At 47.6% G+C, this 16,598-nt stretch overlaps 1 protein-coding gene across 1 annotated transcript; it reads right to left on the bottom strand.

The window, feature by feature from the left end:
* Positions 1-1,016: 1,016 nt before the first annotated feature.
* Positions 1,017-16,269, bottom strand: NCR2 (natural cytotoxicity triggering receptor 2). Its single transcript, XM_054491602.2, has 5 exons — positions 15,949-16,269; positions 15,450-15,791; positions 9,964-10,099; positions 9,744-9,857; positions 1,017-1,229 (listed from the first exon to the last, which is right to left on the bottom strand). Exons 1-5 carry the CDS (start codon positions 15,998-16,000, stop codon positions 1,076-1,078), a joined length of 798 nt encoding a protein of 265 aa, XP_054347577.2. The 5' UTR covers positions 16,001-16,269; the 3' UTR covers positions 1,017-1,075.
* Between the last annotated feature and the right edge of the window lie 329 nt (positions 16,270-16,598).

Raw genomic sequence — 16,598 nt, 5'->3', positions numbered from 1 at the left:
CCATGTTGGTCAGGCTGGTCTCGAACTCCCGACCTCAGGTGATCCGCCCGCCTCGGCCTCCCAAAGTGCTGGGATTACAGGCATGAGCCACCGCGCCTGGCCGGCTGTCCCCAGACTTTCTAGCCCTTGGCTGGGTATGAAGCCTGGTCCCCAGAGGAGCCCAGGAAGGAAGGCGAAAACTGGAAAAAGGAAGCTGGGGACTGGGGTTTCCAAGAAAAAGACTGCAGACCCTGGGACCCTAAACTGTCCCTGGATACCAGGATGCTCCCAGAACCTTAGGGGTGAGTGGAGATGGGGCAGGGTTTTGCCTCCTTCCTGGCACTGTGTGCCCTCTTTCGGGCTCATGGAAGGTCATGGCATCCTGACTAACATGACTTCACAGCAAAGTTCCTCATCCTTGTTGGGCTCCTTCCCCCACTGTCTGTTGTGTCCTGCTTTTCTATCCCTCTCCAGCCACGTCTTTTCAGCTTTGCTCCCCCTCCGCTGTCCCCTTCCCTCAGCCTGTGCTGGAATCTTGCACAGGGGCCCCTCCACCTATGGACTCACAGCTGTGTTCCCAGGCTGGCTCCTTTTGTTTGTGTCGTGTGGTGCTTGGTCCCTGAGCTGGGCGCAGGCAGGTGTTGAGTTCATGCTTATTGACTTACCCTCATGGGGAAGGGGTTTCAGAACTCATCTCCATCCCCTTCATTTTCTAGAGAAAGAAACGGACGTTCAGAGAGGGGCAGTGACCTATCTGTCCAAGTTCATATAGGGCTGAGCTGAGAAAACAAACCCTGGTCTTGTTTCCAAGCCTTGCTCGCCCACAGCCCTTCTACTTACTGGGCTTGTGTACAGTGCCCTTCCCTGCTTATAACAGCATCTAAGGCAGCTCCCAGATGTACAGGGGACATCAGGTGAACTGAAGATAAGAAAGGGTTATGATGGAGAAAAGAGGGCAAACTAGAGAAGCTGGTCCCCTAGAGATCAAATGTGTGGATGCAGACAGAGTCTGAAGGAAACTTAGGAAACAACAGGAATAAAACATTCAGATAATTTTATTATTCACAAAGTGTGTTCATCATCATCATTGCTTATCTTAGTCCTTACAACCAGTGTGATATAATAATTCTGTCTCTACAGGTGAGGAAACGGAGGTCCAGGGAAGGTCCGTGACCTGTTGAAGGTGGCGGGTGGCTTTTTTGGTATCTGGGCTCCTGAGTTCCATCAGGGTTTTCCACCATATGTCCCCCCTGCAATCAGAACAGGAAACCAGGAAGGTGGTCAGAGACTGCCACACAATTGCACACAGGTGCAGAGGCAACCCCTTCCCCTTCCCACTACTCGCGAGGTTGGTTGCCATACCCCCCTCACAAGGATGAAGTCTGCCCCTGGCCACTGCTGGCAGAAAGGTGTCAGTGAGTATGTGTGGATTTTGAGCCCAGCTTGGTCAGTTTCCTCACCCTGATTTTTTCCTTTATTTTCCTCTACTGTCCACCAAGAAGAGGGGCCTGTTTCCTTCAGGTCTCCAAGTTTACCCTCTGCCCACACACTATTGTCTGTCTTTCCAGCTGCAGTAAGCTCCCGAAAGACAGATGGTCTCTGCTGTGTCACAGTTGAGTCTGCTTTCTTCTACACCTCACTCCCTCTAAAACTCAGCCTTTGTTGGGTATTCCCCTTTTGTCTGGTGCTTTTTGAATACATCCAAATAGCTTGAATAAATCCAAATAGCTTCGTAATGTGGGTGTTATCAGTTCTGTTTTTACCAATAAGGAGACTGGGGGTAGAGACCTTAAGAAAATTTTCCAGCATCATTTAGTTGGTAAAAAGGAAGGGGGTTCTTTGTTACACAATGGCAGAAAGCTTAGCAACACTGTCATGTGCAGTAATGTGGAAAGTAGAAAATGTCCCCATGAGCTGGGTTGTACAGCTAGGGTTTCCAGGCAAAGTCTTGAAAGTGCTACCTGGTTTCTTCTTGTGGCTCATTGTGAAATGAGACAGGTGAGAGGTAAACTCTACGCAGGATTATTCAACATGAGGGAGCTGGGACTTGATGACTTAAAAAATTCTCAGCCTCCAGATAGTAAATGATGCTAAAATCAAATCCAGGGCACGTTCAGGAATATGCGGTCTAAAGATGAAACCAAGGCTCTGCTGTAGAATCGTTTGTTAAGACCTCAGAAAGGTAGTGTGTTTAGTAGGAAAAACCAAATTGTTTTCAGGTATGGAAGGGCTTGAGGGCAGGAGCTTCTGGTCTCCGTGGAGCTGGGGTGCACCACCCCTCCCAGCACATGAATGTGTTCACCAACTCAGAAGCTCCTGAACCTTACTTTTGTGATTTTTACAGAGACTTCATCATGTCAGCATGATTGATGATTAATGCAGTCTTCAGCCCCCTCCCCTCCCTGGGGTATGGGAGGTGGGGTGAAAGTTCCAAGCTTTCAATCATGGATTGATCCTTCTGGTGACCAGCCCCCATCCAAGAGCACACTAAGAGATACCTCTTTAGAGGAAAAGATGCCAGGAAATTCCAAGGGAGATAGGACCTCTGTGTTAGACACCCCTATCACTCAGGAGATTAGAAAGGTCTTAGGAGCTCTGTGTCAGGAACAGAGGTCAAAGACCAAATATGAGAACAAAAGATTATCTTAGCACTCCCATTTATAAGGGTCTTAGGAGCTCTGTGTCAGGAACTAGGGTCAAAGACATATATATATATATATAAATTATATATATAATAATATATACATAATATATAAAATTATAATAATTTATTTAAAACTATTAATAAAAATTAATATAAAATATATAAAATAAAATATATAATATAAAAATATAAAAAAAAATTAAAATAAAAATATAATAAAACTATTATAATAATTTATATAAAATTATAATGATTTCAATAATATATAATTATTATTATTTCACATAGTGTCTCAGGCAAAAGGCCCTTTCATGAATTTAAGGGTGTGTGCTTTGTAGATTTTTCAGTCGAACATTAGAGCTTCTAAGAAGTATAAAGACATTATCCTCACTTTCTCGGCAGAAGCACATGGTGTGGAAGAGATCGTCTCTTGGAGAAATTTGTGAGTATGGTCTTTGTCTAATGGAGTGAGTCACAATAAGTTTTACAGGAGATCCACATATTTTTAAAGAGAATGACAGTCACAAAACACTGCCAGATTGGACTGAAAGGAACAGAAATAGCATAAAATCTGGGATCTCACTTTGTATCCCTCAAATTAAACCGGCAGGAAGCAGCCTGAGGAAGTTATGAAGCTGTAAATATGGGCTGCCTTTCATGGAAAGAGAAGGGTGGCTCAGAAGACATACTCGAGCACAGAGAAAGGAGCAACGACCACTGAGAATTATTTCTAGGTGGGAGTTGAGCAGTGTCTGAATCAAGGAATTTCCAACATTTGCCCAGCTAAAGTTCTGATTTTCTAAGGACCAGTGACTTTTTTTTTTTGCCTTCCCCTTCCACCTCTTTTGAACAAAATATCTGTAGTGGTTTTCCTATGACTGTACTACGTTGGACATTGGGGTTGTGTGTGTGTGGCAGATAACTTGTCTCTAGCTCACAGGTCTTCATACTGAGAATTGTATTTGAGGAACTACACCTGAGGAATTTCCTCCACACTTGGACCTGGTTTAAATGATGAGTTCCTGGACCTTATCCTGACACCATAATGGGATGAGACTTTGGGAGACCTTTGGTGGGACTGAGCGTATTTTTGCATGTGGGAGCAATGTAAATAATTTGTGGCCAGAGCGAGTACTGTGGTGGTTTTAAAATACAGGCACGAATTCTTTAATATACCTTCCTTCAAGGGATGGAGGCGAATCCCATTGGGCTGGACGCAATGACTGACTTCCAATGAGTAGAATATGGCAGAAGCAACGGTTTGTGATTTCAGAGACTAGGTTATTAATGGCACTATGACTTCCTCCTTCCGCACCCTCTCTTGGATCAGTCATACTTGGGAAGTTAGTTCCCTTGCCGTGAAGAAAGGCTCACATGGCAAAGAACTGAGGCCTGTGCAAGCAACCACGTGAGGGTGCACCATCTTGGGCATGGCCCTCCATCAAGCCTCCCCACCACCGCACTTCTTGCTGACATCCTGACTGTGACACCAGAGAGGTTCTCAGCCAGGAACACCCAGCAAAGTTGTTCCCAAATTTCTGACCACACCCCCATCCCCCCCAAAAACCTGTGACCTAATGAATATGCATTTGTTGTTTTAAGCTACTACGTTTTGGGGCTAATATATTATGCAACATCAAATGAGTCAAGAGAAAGTCGCAAGAGTTTTTTTTTCCTGGAAGCCCGGGAAGAAAGCATCTCAAGAAGGCAGAAGTGGGAGGCCATGCCTAGGGTGCTCCTCTTCCCAGGGTGAGGAGATTTCAGCATTGGCTGCTAGATTTCACAGTGCAGAACTCACTGGAGGTGTTTCAAGGAGTGGCACAGTCAAAGGCCTGACTGGAGTGGCTTCAAGAGAGAAGAAAAGAGAACTTTGGAGGCTGATGGTGCAGCCAGTCCTTTCATGGGCCCTTGCTGCAGAGGACAATAAGATGATGGAGCAGTAGCTGGAGGGCTGTAGGTGGGGAGGGTTTAATATATTAGAGCCCATTTAGATTCTGATGGTCATGGCATACAACCGGGGAAGAAGATGATGCAGGAGAGAGGGGTGGCTCCTGGATGAATATTTATTTTTTTATTTTAGACAGGGTCTTGCTCTGTCACCTAGGCTAGAGTGCAGTGGCGTGATTATAGTTCACTGCAGCCTCCATCTGTCAGGCTCAAGCAATCCTCCTGCCTCAGCCTCCCAAGTAGGTGGGACCACAAGTACGCACCTCCATGCTTGGCTGGAATATTCTTGTGTAGACAAAAGAAGATGGGATTTGGAGCTGAAGGAAAGTGATTGCCTTGAGATAAGAGTAGGGAGAGTGAGAGGAAGAAGAGAGGCAGATGATTGGTAGGTGTGGTGGGATCAAGTGGACATTCTTTTTTCTCCTTCCTTCCCTCTCTCCCTCTTCCTTCTTTCCTTCCTTCCCTCCTCTTTTTCTCTTCCTCTCATTGTGTCCCTCCCTTCCTCTCTTTCTCTCGTTCCCCCTCTTTCTCTCTCTTTTCAGTGAGTTAGGATGTGGAGAGGGAGGACAGGGGAGGATGTGGGTCTAGAATGCAGCAGAGCCACTCCACTCTCAAGGTCATGTGCTGACAATGAGACATTGTGGGATGATAGATTGTATTTTGTCAGCCACAGCCACATTCATCTTGGCTGGACACAGGCACAGAGGAAGCAGGAAGCTAGGTTCAACCAGGGTTACAGTTTTCCCAGAGGAGTTCAATAAAAGGGGAGAGGAGCACAGAAGTGGAGGCTGTGTGCCAAAGAGTGATTTGAAGTTGGATCATGGAATCTAAGGGAAAGGAAAGCATGAGTGAGATGGCGGAAAGGGGCAGGTGGCAGGATCAATGGATCATGGGTCCCTGTGGTGTTGAAGCAATACTGGGATCAGGTTAGCAGGATTGAGGTAGGGCGTGGTGGGAATGAGATTCAGAGGGGAGCTATTGGCGCTTACTGACCATCTGCAAGGGTGGCTGAGATAGGGAAGAGGACAAGACCATTGGGGAGAGGAGGCCAAGGAACTGAGATGCCAGAGATTTGGAAGAATCATTCATGTAGATCTTGAGTCCACATGGGCCCAAGATCACAAATAATTATGGCGGGAGCAGTCAGAGTGACGTTGAGCCTGGGGTTAAGACCCACGAAGAATAAAGAGCCGTGCCCCAGATTGTACAGAATCTGCAGCAATGATGGGTGGTCACCCCCAGTGATACAGCCTAATGGCAGAAAGCTACTTGTGGAGTGCTTTAGGGAGGATCGGAAGATAGGAAGGGGCTGTGAGGGGCACAGAGGACGCTGACCCCACCCTCGGGCTCAGGAGCATGAGGCGAAGGAGAACAAACTGCCTGACTCCCCCCGCAAGAGAACTGCGGAGAAAGCAGTGTCCTCGGAGAACAGGCAGATGTCAGGGAGAGTAATGTGGTGACGTTCAGAGAAGCTGAGCATACAGGAGCTTGTGCTGATGACTGTGTACTTCAGGGGCGGGGTGGAAAGGTTATGGGATTTGGGACGAGTGGGAATTGGGGCTAATGTAATGGATTTACAAGGTCTTACTGAGTTGGGATTCTGGGTGATGAGGGAGGACCAGGGCATCCTGGGCATCTTATGGCAACTGGAGTGAACAGGGATATAATAAGGCACCAAGAGGCTGTACTGGAGTCTGAGTGCTGACCTTGGGGGAAGGGGAGGGGGCCAGGAGTCTTTACAGGAGCAAGTGGAGACCTGGGATCTCACTTGCTCCTGCCCTTGGTGGCGGGTGCTGGGGAGGGGTGTTTTGATGGAAAATCTGGGGTCCCTCCTCACTCTTGCCAAGAAGGTGAAAGCAGCAATAACTGGATAAAAATGGCATAAACCCATCCTTAAGGATAAACAGAGAGCTCCATACACGTTTTGAAGGTGGATACAATCCGATGACTTCACAGATCAGAGAGAGCTGGTGGGAGTGGGGGAATAAGAGGGAAGTCATTTTTACCTTAGAACCCCAGAAAGGTAGAGAAATGGGAGGTACAGGTATCTCTTAAGGCAGGGTTGAAGTGGGTACTGGAAACCAAAGAACAGGTTGGAGCTTTAAGAATCACTTAGACTCCTAGATTCTCTGGCTTCCGTGAGACTGAGAGTAGGTTAGCTGCCCACATCCTCTGTCTTTCCTCTCTCTCAACAGCTGCAGAGAGCTTGAGGTAAGTCTCTGATGAGGGTGACACAGAGATGCTCTGCTCAGGGCACAGGGCGCCACAGAGAGACAGTGTGCAGTGGGGGCTTGGGTGGGAACAGACACTGGGCAGTGAGACCCCTTCGCTCTGCTCCAGTTGGTGTCTAGAACCCTGGGTCTAGACTTACACTCCCAGAGAGGACAGCTAAGAGTCCTTTCTGGAGAAACAGAGCTGTGAAAGAGAAAAAATGGAGCCATGCTCCCGCCCAATCCGCCTGGAGCCCATAGCACCCCGTGGCACACATGGGGCTTCTGAGCGAGTGGGTGGCCGAGAGTGGGTGGCCGAGAAGCGGCAAAGGTTTCCAGAAAGCTCTGAAGAAAGACAGAGGTCAATGAAAGTAGAAAATAAAAGATGTGATGGGCACTTGGAGGACACAGAAAATATGGAAAGCTTTGGAAAAGTTCAAAAGTTAAAACTTTAATATTTCCAGAGAAAATGTGGCTTGCCAAAATAAAACATGCTGTGCTATAAAAAGGAACATTCAGAGAACAAATGGACCATTTATAAATGAAAAATGTGATCATGTACATTGAAAATATTTGAATGGAATGTAACCTTGGGGAACTTTCTCAGAAAGTAGGAATAAAGAAAAATAGATGACAAACAGGAGAGAAAAGATAATCACGTCAGGCTCAGTCCGGTAGGTCCAACATCGGGATTGTAAGTGTCAGAAAGAGAGAACAGCGCTGTGAGGGTGACAGGCCTGGGGCAAGGCACAGAGTGATCTTGAATGTGGCAGGTTGAGGCGCCTCTTGACCAGCTTGTGCAGGAAAAAGAAAGGTTCACTTCCATGTGGAGGCTGCAGCCATGTTGGTGATGCTAAGGACGCACAGCGGGGTGCTGTGCTGCAGGGGTGGCTGATCTAGGCAAAGCATTCTTGGGACCCCAGTAACGACACTGGACTTCAATTCCTGGGTGGCAGAAATGCACAGAGGTATTGTTGGGAAGGGACGTATCAGGGGAACAATCTAGGAGGCAGGGACTGAAGACAGGACCCCCCGTTAGGTGGCTGACACAGTGGTCCGAGTGCCAGTGTGAGGTGAAGGACTTGGAAAGGGGGAGGAGGCACAATAGGAGAGGCCTTGGCAGAGTATGGCTGAGCAAGGGAAGAGGGAGAGGGAAACGTTGGGGTGACCTAGGAGTCTGGATTTGGGGTGTTAAATAAGAGTAATAAGAGGCCATTGGTTTAGACTGAGCTCCTGCACTAGGCCCAACAGCCCAAACCAAAATGGGGTCACTGGTGCTAAGGTTCCACACCACCAAGCCAAAACCAAGTTGTTTATCTCACTTTCCGAGAAATTAGGAGAGAGAGGTAACAGCCAAATCCCTGAACAGGTCAGTTTTAGCCGGTATGGTAGGGAAGTCCCCTCTGCTTTAACCTTTTACTAAGAAGGTAACTTTGAAATGACCAATTTCTTTTTGTTCCTTGTTTCCGCTTTCTTCAATCTTTTTCTGTCTCTACAACTGCCCAGGTTGCAGAGCAGAGTTCTCTAAACCTCTTCTGGTTCTGAGGGCTGCCCAATCTGCAAATCGTTCTTTGCTCAAATAGACTCTGTTAAGTTTATTTTGTCTAAAGTGTTTCTTTTCTTCTTTTCTGTTTTAGAGACAAGGTCTCACTCTGTGGCTCAGGCTGGAGTGCAGTGGCGTGATCATGGCTCACTGCAACCGGGAACTCTTGGCTTCAAGCAATCCTCCAGCCTTGGCCTCCCACAGTGGTGGTATTACAGATGTCAGCCACCAGCATTCCAGGCCTCAAGTTTTTTTTTTTATCAGGGGCTATAGATAGGAGGAGGAGGCAGGGAAGAGGGATTGTCATCAGTGACTCAGGTTTGGTAGAAAGATGCTGCAGGCGCTGGGCTTTGCTCCCACAATGGGGTGCTGGCCACAGTGCAAACTGAGGGGGAGCAAGTAGAGGGCTTGGGCTCTGCAGCTCTGCAGGGAGGGCATGGCCAAAGGCCTTGGATCAAGTCCTGGCCTTTTCTTTGCAGATAATGCAGAGGTCAGTAGTCAGGGAGGAGCTCCTGGGAGCCCAGCCTTGTTGGAGACTGGCCGCCAACCTGGGAGACTGGCCTCAACCCTGGGAAGCGTCTATGGGCCTGGGGCCTGGGCTGAGCTGGGTGCAGCAGAGACCTCCCTTGATGCTGCACGTGCCGATTCCTTAAGACCCTTGAGATGAGGGGAGAAATACATGAAGTGACTTGAATCCGTTCTCCCACCCTGTCCCTCTCCCCAAGCCTGCCTCTCCTCCAGCAAGCTGGCTCCTGGCCTGACTGAGTTGTCCCTGCACCTTTTACTCAGCCCCACCTATGGTTTTTCCCATGTGTCCCCTTCTCCCTGGGGGCTGTTTCCCTCCTGTGTCTACCCTCTCTCCCTCAGGACTAGAATGAGGTGGAGTCCTGGGATGGTGGCTTTAGGGAGTCCCTGGACTTGGGCTTGCCTGGAAGGGCAGGTGGTGGGAGGGACTTTCCAGCTGTGTAGGTCTGTGTTTCTGATGGAGGGATGGGGGAGGGGAAGGAGAGGGGAGAGGGAAGGAGAGAAGGAGAAAGGTAGAGGGAAGAAGAGGAGAGGAGGGAGGGGTAGAGAGACAGGGAGAGAGGAAGGGGGTGGAATGGGAAAGAGGGAGGGGGAGGAATCGAGAGGGAAAGGGAGGAAAAGGGAGTAGGGGGAAGAAAGAGAGAGGGAGAGAGAGAGGAGAAAACACAGAGACAGAGAAACATGAATGAGATTCCTGCAAGTTTGCAGCTAAAGGACAAAGGTGAGCCTGTGTGACATGTCAGATGGATGGACTCCATGAGGGCTTTAATTTGGAGAGCTCTGCTGATTATAATTTCCACCTCTGTTCTCTGGCCGATTCCCCTCTGACCCTGTATCCTGGGCAGAAGCTGTTTCCTGTTCCATTTTCCCTGAGTCCAACCCACATCACACTCACCACCAGACAAGCAGGGCTGACAGTACCAGGCTCTTGGCTACAAGGAGTCCACAGAGCACAGGGACCAGGGCACTGGGTGCTGCAGGGCCAGGGCGGAGCGTGGAGTTCTGTGGCCTGGAAGGCAGAGGGACAGGAAGGGGAGTGGACGGGCTGGGGAGGCAAGTCTCCATCTGCCAGCCCCCGCCCAGGCCTGTATGGCTACGGGCACCCCGAAACTCACTGTGAAGGGACAGTGATGGTAGATGGAGACTCAGGGGCTTGTCTGGCTCCTCCAGTGGGAGGCACACAGCTCTGGGTCTGGGTCTGTGAGGAGACCAGGTCGCGGGGAGCCCAGGAGGCCTGTGTGGAGGCAAAGGCTGCCAGGGAGGAGAAAGAGCTGTGGTTAGTGAGTGGGAGACCTCAGGAGAGCTGGATGGGGGAGTTGGACCAGACTGAGAACAGAGCCCATGTGCTCAAAGAAAGCTGATTTAAGGGGTGAGGACTGAGCTGTGAAGTCCTCTGGCTCAGAATTAGACACACCTGTGGCCTGGGCTCTATTGGGCCCCTACAGCTGTATCCTTGAGTCTAGGAGGATCACTGGAAGAGGACTCAGGAGGCACTCGAGTCTTTGGATGGGCACCCACCTGAACCTCCTAAGGGTGGACATGGCCATGATGCTTCGGGCCCCTCCGGCTCTCTGCCCTCCATTCTCTTTCTCATGCCTCTGGGACTTGGGAAGGGAGCCTTTTGTGGGGAATTTGAAGGGTAGTTTTCAGATCCCTGCCCCTCCCAGTTCTGCTCCACAGCCCTGGACCCCAAGCCTCAGCAGCCTAGGGAATGCCTTTCACAGCCCCTCTTGACTCTGGGACTCTGTGAACCGGCTGCGCACCACTCCTGCCGTTCACCTTCCCAGGAAGACCCAGACCTACCTGTGCTTAGAGCCCTTCGTGGAGGTGGGGAATGACTGTCTCTGGAAAAGTGATGGGGACTGTTGAGGTCGAAAAGGCATTGGCTGTTGAGGGGTGGCGGGGTGGTGAAGGAAAAGAAAGTGGGGTTGGAACCAAGGCTGGGAGAGGAAGTGGGGATTCTCAGTGTCTCGACCTAGCAGACTAGGTCTACATACCTAACTGGAGTCCAGGAGGTGGAGAGAAGGGGAAAGAAGGGGAAAGGGCTGGGAGGTGCCTGGAGGAGAGGGTGCCTGAGGCTGAGTCATTCCTCATCCCAGGGATTGCCCTGGAAGGTCCTCCCTGGAGAGAGTAACAGGCCTATGGACCCGTGGACACAATCCTGTCCCATAGGACACTCTCTGAGGCTGTCTAGGATGCTGGCCAGGATAACCCTGTGCTCAGCTTGGGAGAAGTGTTTGGGTGTTTGGGATACTCTGGTAAAATCCTAGACCTGTCCTATTGAATGTGTCATCTATGGCCTGGTGCTGGTCTACAAATTGTCTGTAACCCTTCCACAACAAGGTAAGTATAAAAATTGGGAGTAGGGGTTTCAAAACGTTTATATCAATTTGATACTGCCTCAAGATCCAAGCCTGTGATTAGTTAACTCGTCTCATCTCATTGAACAGGATATAGACCAGCTTGGGTGTTGTCAAATTAGCATGGAGGGTCGAATATGGAGTGAGCTGTGTGCTAGTAACCTAGGCCAGAGCCATGTTACAGTGTGTGATACTTTAAAATTAGTTGTTAGCCGCCAGGCGTGGTGGCTCACGCCTGTAATCCCGGCACTTTTGGAGGCCGAGGCAGTTGGATCACTTGAGGTCAGGAGTTTGAGACCAGCCTGGCCAACATGGTGAGACCATGTCTCTACTAAAATACAAAAAATTAGCCAGGCGTGGTAGCAGGCGCCTGTAATCCCAGCTACCAGGGAGGCTGAGGCATGAGAATAGGTTGAACCTGAGGTGGAGTTTGCAGTGAGCCGAGATCGCGCCACTGCACTCCAGCCTGGGTGACAGAGCAAGACTCTGTCTCACAATATATAAATAAATAAATAAATAAATAAATAAATAAATAAAGTTGTTAGCTATAACCCAAAAGTGTATAAACATCTGGAAAGATGTATAATTTCATGATTTATTATTTTTACAATCATTTTCATTTTTAATCAAACTTTTTTTAAACAAAATTTAGAGTGTAACATGATTAGCTAATTTAGAGTACAATAGTGATTACCTAATTAGCATTCTAATGAACAGATAGCAAAACAAAAGTCACTGAAAAACACATCTTTCCTGAATGTGGCAGTGACAGTAAGCCAAATGAAGATGGTAGAACTGATTCTAAATAAATTTTTTCCTTCTGCAGTTATACCAAAGAGTTTGTGCTGGTTTTGTTTGAAAGTAGAATCTCTCATTGTGGTAGGCAGAATACGGGTACCCCAAAATGTCTACTCCCTAATCCCAGGTACCTGTGAGGACATTGCCTTCCATGGCAAAGGGAAATTTGCAGATGTGATTAAGGTTGAAGACCTTGAGTTGGGCCAGGTGCAGTGGCTCACGCCTGTAATCCCAGCACTTTGGGAGGCTGAGGCGGGCGGATCATGAGGTCAGGAGATCGAGACCATCCTGGCTAACATGGTGAAACCCCATCTCTAGTAAAAATATTAAAAAATTAGCCAGGCATGGTGGCTAGTCCCAGGTACTTGGGAGGCTGAGGCAGGAGAAGGCGTGAACCCGGGAGGCGGAGCTTGCAGTGAGCCGAGATCGCGCCACTGCACTGCAGCCTGGGTGACTGAGCGAGACTCCGTCGCAAAACAACAACAACAACAACAAAAGCAAGTGGCATAGTCTGGGCATGGTGGCTCAAGCCTGTAATCCCAGCACTTTGGGAGGCCGAGGCAGGCGGATCACCTGAGGTCAGGAGTTCAAGACCAGGCTGACCAATATGGTGAAACCCCGTCTCTACTAAAAATACAAAAATTAGCCGGGTGTGGTGGCAGGCGCCTGTAGTCCCAGCTACACTGGAGACTGAGGCAGGAGAATTGCTTGAACCCTGGAGGTGGAGGTTGCAGTGAGCCGAGATTGTACCACTGCACTCCAGACAGAGCGAGACTCCGTCTCAAAATGAAATAAAACAAAACAAAAAAACAAGTGGCATATACATATAAAACGGAAAAACACAAGTTCACAACAAACTGTTTTTAGGAAAAAAAAGTATTGGATTGAAAAGCTCTTGAAAGGAATCCATATTTCACATATAAGCTCTAGACTTTGTGGCTTCTTGTAAAGTAACATTTTGTATTGCAAAGACCAACAATCCATCTACAATTGCCAAAACATTACTGAACAATGTTCGCTTTACGACATTGGGTAATTTACAGCAAAGAAGGGAGCTTGATATCATTTTCCCTTGACGCCTTAGGTCAACATATTCAGGAATTGGATAACGAGATGGATGACTATCTCCTAGAACAAATAAGGCTAGCAAAGTATTTTTCATGGCAATTTGAAAAAATGTACAAATATTGCTAGCATAGCTATTCTTTTAGTATATGCAATTTGAACACAATGATATGAAGGAATTCTGTATCTTTTAGCTTAATTGTCACAAACACAACTAGCTCTGAACTGTATAAAACTATGAAGGTTATATTATCAAAATGTGGTTTGGGGGTTAAGTTTTATGTAAGAGTATGTTCTGATGGCTGCAGTTGCAATGACAGGAAATGTCATCCAGGTTAAGAAGTCTTGGGCTAGATTTTAAATTAATGCACTCTTCCTTCATTGAGAGAGTTTTGCTATGAAAAAAAAAAGCAGCTTAACTGAACGTTGCGCTGACCAACATGGACAAAATTGTGAATTGCATAAGGTGAATATATTAAATTTGAAATCATTCTCTTTATTATGTGGTAATATGGAAACAGATCATAAACAGCTACTGTTGCATGCCAAATTTAAAGTTTTGTTGAGAATGTTTCATCTGTAGAAAGAATTCCTAATGTTTCTTCAAGACAAGAAGCCAGTTTAGTACAAATGTGAATTGCACCATCAGGCTTGTTTATATTGTAGTTCTGATGTTAATATTTCCATGCAAAGAAGTAAAGCAACATGTTTTTCAATGGCAAATAAAGTCTAAGTGCAAACATAAAAGTCAGAAGAACCATTTCTATGAATTGTTGTGACATGTTCTTAATTTAATAACATTTATCAACAAAATAGGTGATAATATTGATATTGCATATCTTCACAAGTGCTCATGGGAAAACATTAATAATTTGATGGCATGTTTTGAATTTTGTTGTCAAAAGAAGATACATGCAGAGGAAATTCATAGATCTAGAATCCATATTTTCCCATCAAAAGATAATTTAAACTATAACTTTTAGGATAAAGTTTTGGAACTGGCTACTGATAAAGGATTGAAGATGCATTTTGAAATTACAGCATCACTTGCTTCCTTTTGTAAAAGTTAAACATAAAACTGTTGAACTTGTCGGAATTGCTTTAAAATTTCCTCTATTTCTGACGTTATACCTCCGTGAGACCAGTTTTCTGGTCTTCTACTATGAGTATTATTTTTAAAAAAACAACACAATTTCTTTATACATTATCTCCTAAGCGATGTGGTGTCATAAATAGTTCTCAGATGAGGTAAGTTACCAAGTAAGAAAAGTGCTCATTTGTCACATTATAATCCTTAAATACGGATAGACAGGGTGTTTGCTTGAAGGGTGCATATTGGCATTTAATATGGAGAATTGCAATTTCCCTTCTAGCTTTGTACTTAGTTTTAACTGAGGAACGACAAAACGTTATGGGTATACCGTTAAGCCACTACATCAATCACCTTTAGGCACACTTTCAAAAGAACAATGTATATATACAGTTTTTATAAATTTTTCCCTATGTGATATTTGTTCTGATTGTATTTATTAAAATGTAATTTTATGTTTGTCAAATTTAATAAATGTTGGGCTTGTACTTTGTATATCTTTTTATTTTTCTAGTAATTTGTTTTTACCGTATTTTACAAAAAAAAATTACTCATGTGAATTGCAGATTCTTTTTTAAGGGTCCTCTTCCACAGGAACTGTGGGTAGCTCTGCTCTGAGCAGGAGGTTGGCACACTTTCTGTAAAGGGTCAGGGATGAGCCATGTGGTCTTTGTCACAGCTGCTCAATTTTGCTGTCACAGCATGAAAAGGGCCACAGACAATAGGTAAATGAGTGGGCATGGCTGTGTTCCAAAAAATAACTCTACTTATAGGCACTGAAATTTGAATTTCCTGTATGTCACAAAATATTGTTTTTCTTTTTATTTTTTTCACTCATTCTTAGTCTTTTTCACTCATTCTTAGTCCCTGATCTGGACTATGAGGGATACCCATAGTATCTTGGTATCTAGACTACCCGGATACCACTGGCTCTACGTGGTGGGGGCAGCCAGCGGATGCACACTTCCTGGGCACCTACTCTGTACCAAAGATGCCGGGCGGTCCTGCCCTCCTGTAGCAGGGTCATATAGGCTGACTGCTCAGCATGCTCACCGGGTCTGTTTCAGCATCTCTCAGGAGGCCCAGGCTGCAGGCTTGGGAGTCATGGAGACTGTGAGATGACTGCTCTTGTGCACATATGAGTTCCCCCTGCACCTGTTCCCAACAGCCTTCCCAGGAGACTGGGGCGTGGGCAGGGGGGGCTTCCATGATTAGGAAACCAGGGGTGATGGTGGCACCAAAAGGGGGTGAGGGGCACCCCTCTGAGGACCCTAGGGAAAGAGCTCACCTGGAGATACCACCAGATAGAATCTGACGGACTTAGAGACAGAGTTGTCAGAAGGGCGGTAGATTCTACACCAGTAATGTCCTGAGTCTTCCTCTCTCAGATCAGTCATGGTGACAGTGAAGAAGCCAGCATCAGGGTCGTCCCAGATTGCGAATCGAGAGGTCCAAGCCATCGTCCTGGGCTTGGAGCTGATGACTAACCTGATGCACACAAGTGCTGAAGCCTCCTTACACCAGCCTTTCTTCTCGTAGTGCCTGCCTGTGGGCGGGTACTGGCATCTCACGGTTAGCGTCTGCCCTGCCACACTTCGAAGTACCTGAGCCTTGGATCGTGCCTGAGAGCCTGGAAAATGATGAAGTAACGCATAGGTCAAGGCCACACGCACAACCTGCCTCACAGCAGGCCCTGGCCATAGAGCCACCTGCTCCCTGACCCTGCTGTCCCGACAGTCCCCACCACACCCATCTCCTCTGCTCCCTGGGCTCCTCCTCCCCCTCACCTGGGAACAGCAGCAGCAGCAGTAGCAGTGGGTGTGGGGCTCGCCAGGCCATGTGGTCCTTTTCCTATGTGCTCGTGGGAGGGGACACCTGGAGAAGACTGGGGAGAGGGAATTGGGAGCTGGGCCTGATTCTGCTGCTCTTCCAGCACCTCTGATAGAAAAATGAGACAGGCTAAGGCCTGGGTTGGGGAGATGGGAGACTGCAAAGGGCAGATTCTGTGGGCACAGGGAAGTGGGGATCTCCAGCTGTAGGTGAGTCTGGGTCTGGTGGGCTCGGCGCTGTCCGGCACACAGCTTCCCAGGCCTCTGTAGAAGATGCCTGCTCTCCCCTGCACCCAGCTGCCCCTCCCCACTATGACCTACCCCTGAGGGAGGAGCTGAAAAGGCCAGGAGGAAACTGTGGGTGAGTTATGGACTGCTTTCCCCTTGCTCCCTCTGTGCGCTGCCTCTCTTCTTTGTGGGGCCCTAGCTTTGCCGCCCTTTCCAGGGAAAGTCAGGCTGAGGGTGGATGACAAGCTCAGGGGCACTTGAAACCCTGATCACAAGCCCCAAGCCTCACTGGTCACAGGATGGCCAGGGATGTCATGCCCAGTCCTCCGTGGTGGGTCAGTGATGTGCTTCCACTCTGGGAGGTTTTGTGGGTGCGGGAG

Source organism: Pongo pygmaeus, chromosome 5 (assembly GCF_028885625.2).
Source record: "Pongo pygmaeus isolate AG05252 chromosome 5, NHGRI_mPonPyg2-v2.0_pri, whole genome shotgun sequence".
NCBI classification, from domain to species: domain Eukaryota; kingdom Metazoa; phylum Chordata; class Mammalia; order Primates; family Hominidae; genus Pongo; species Pongo pygmaeus.
The sequence above is the reverse complement of the archived record's forward strand: the minus strand, read 5'-3'. Positions and strand labels throughout refer to the sequence as shown.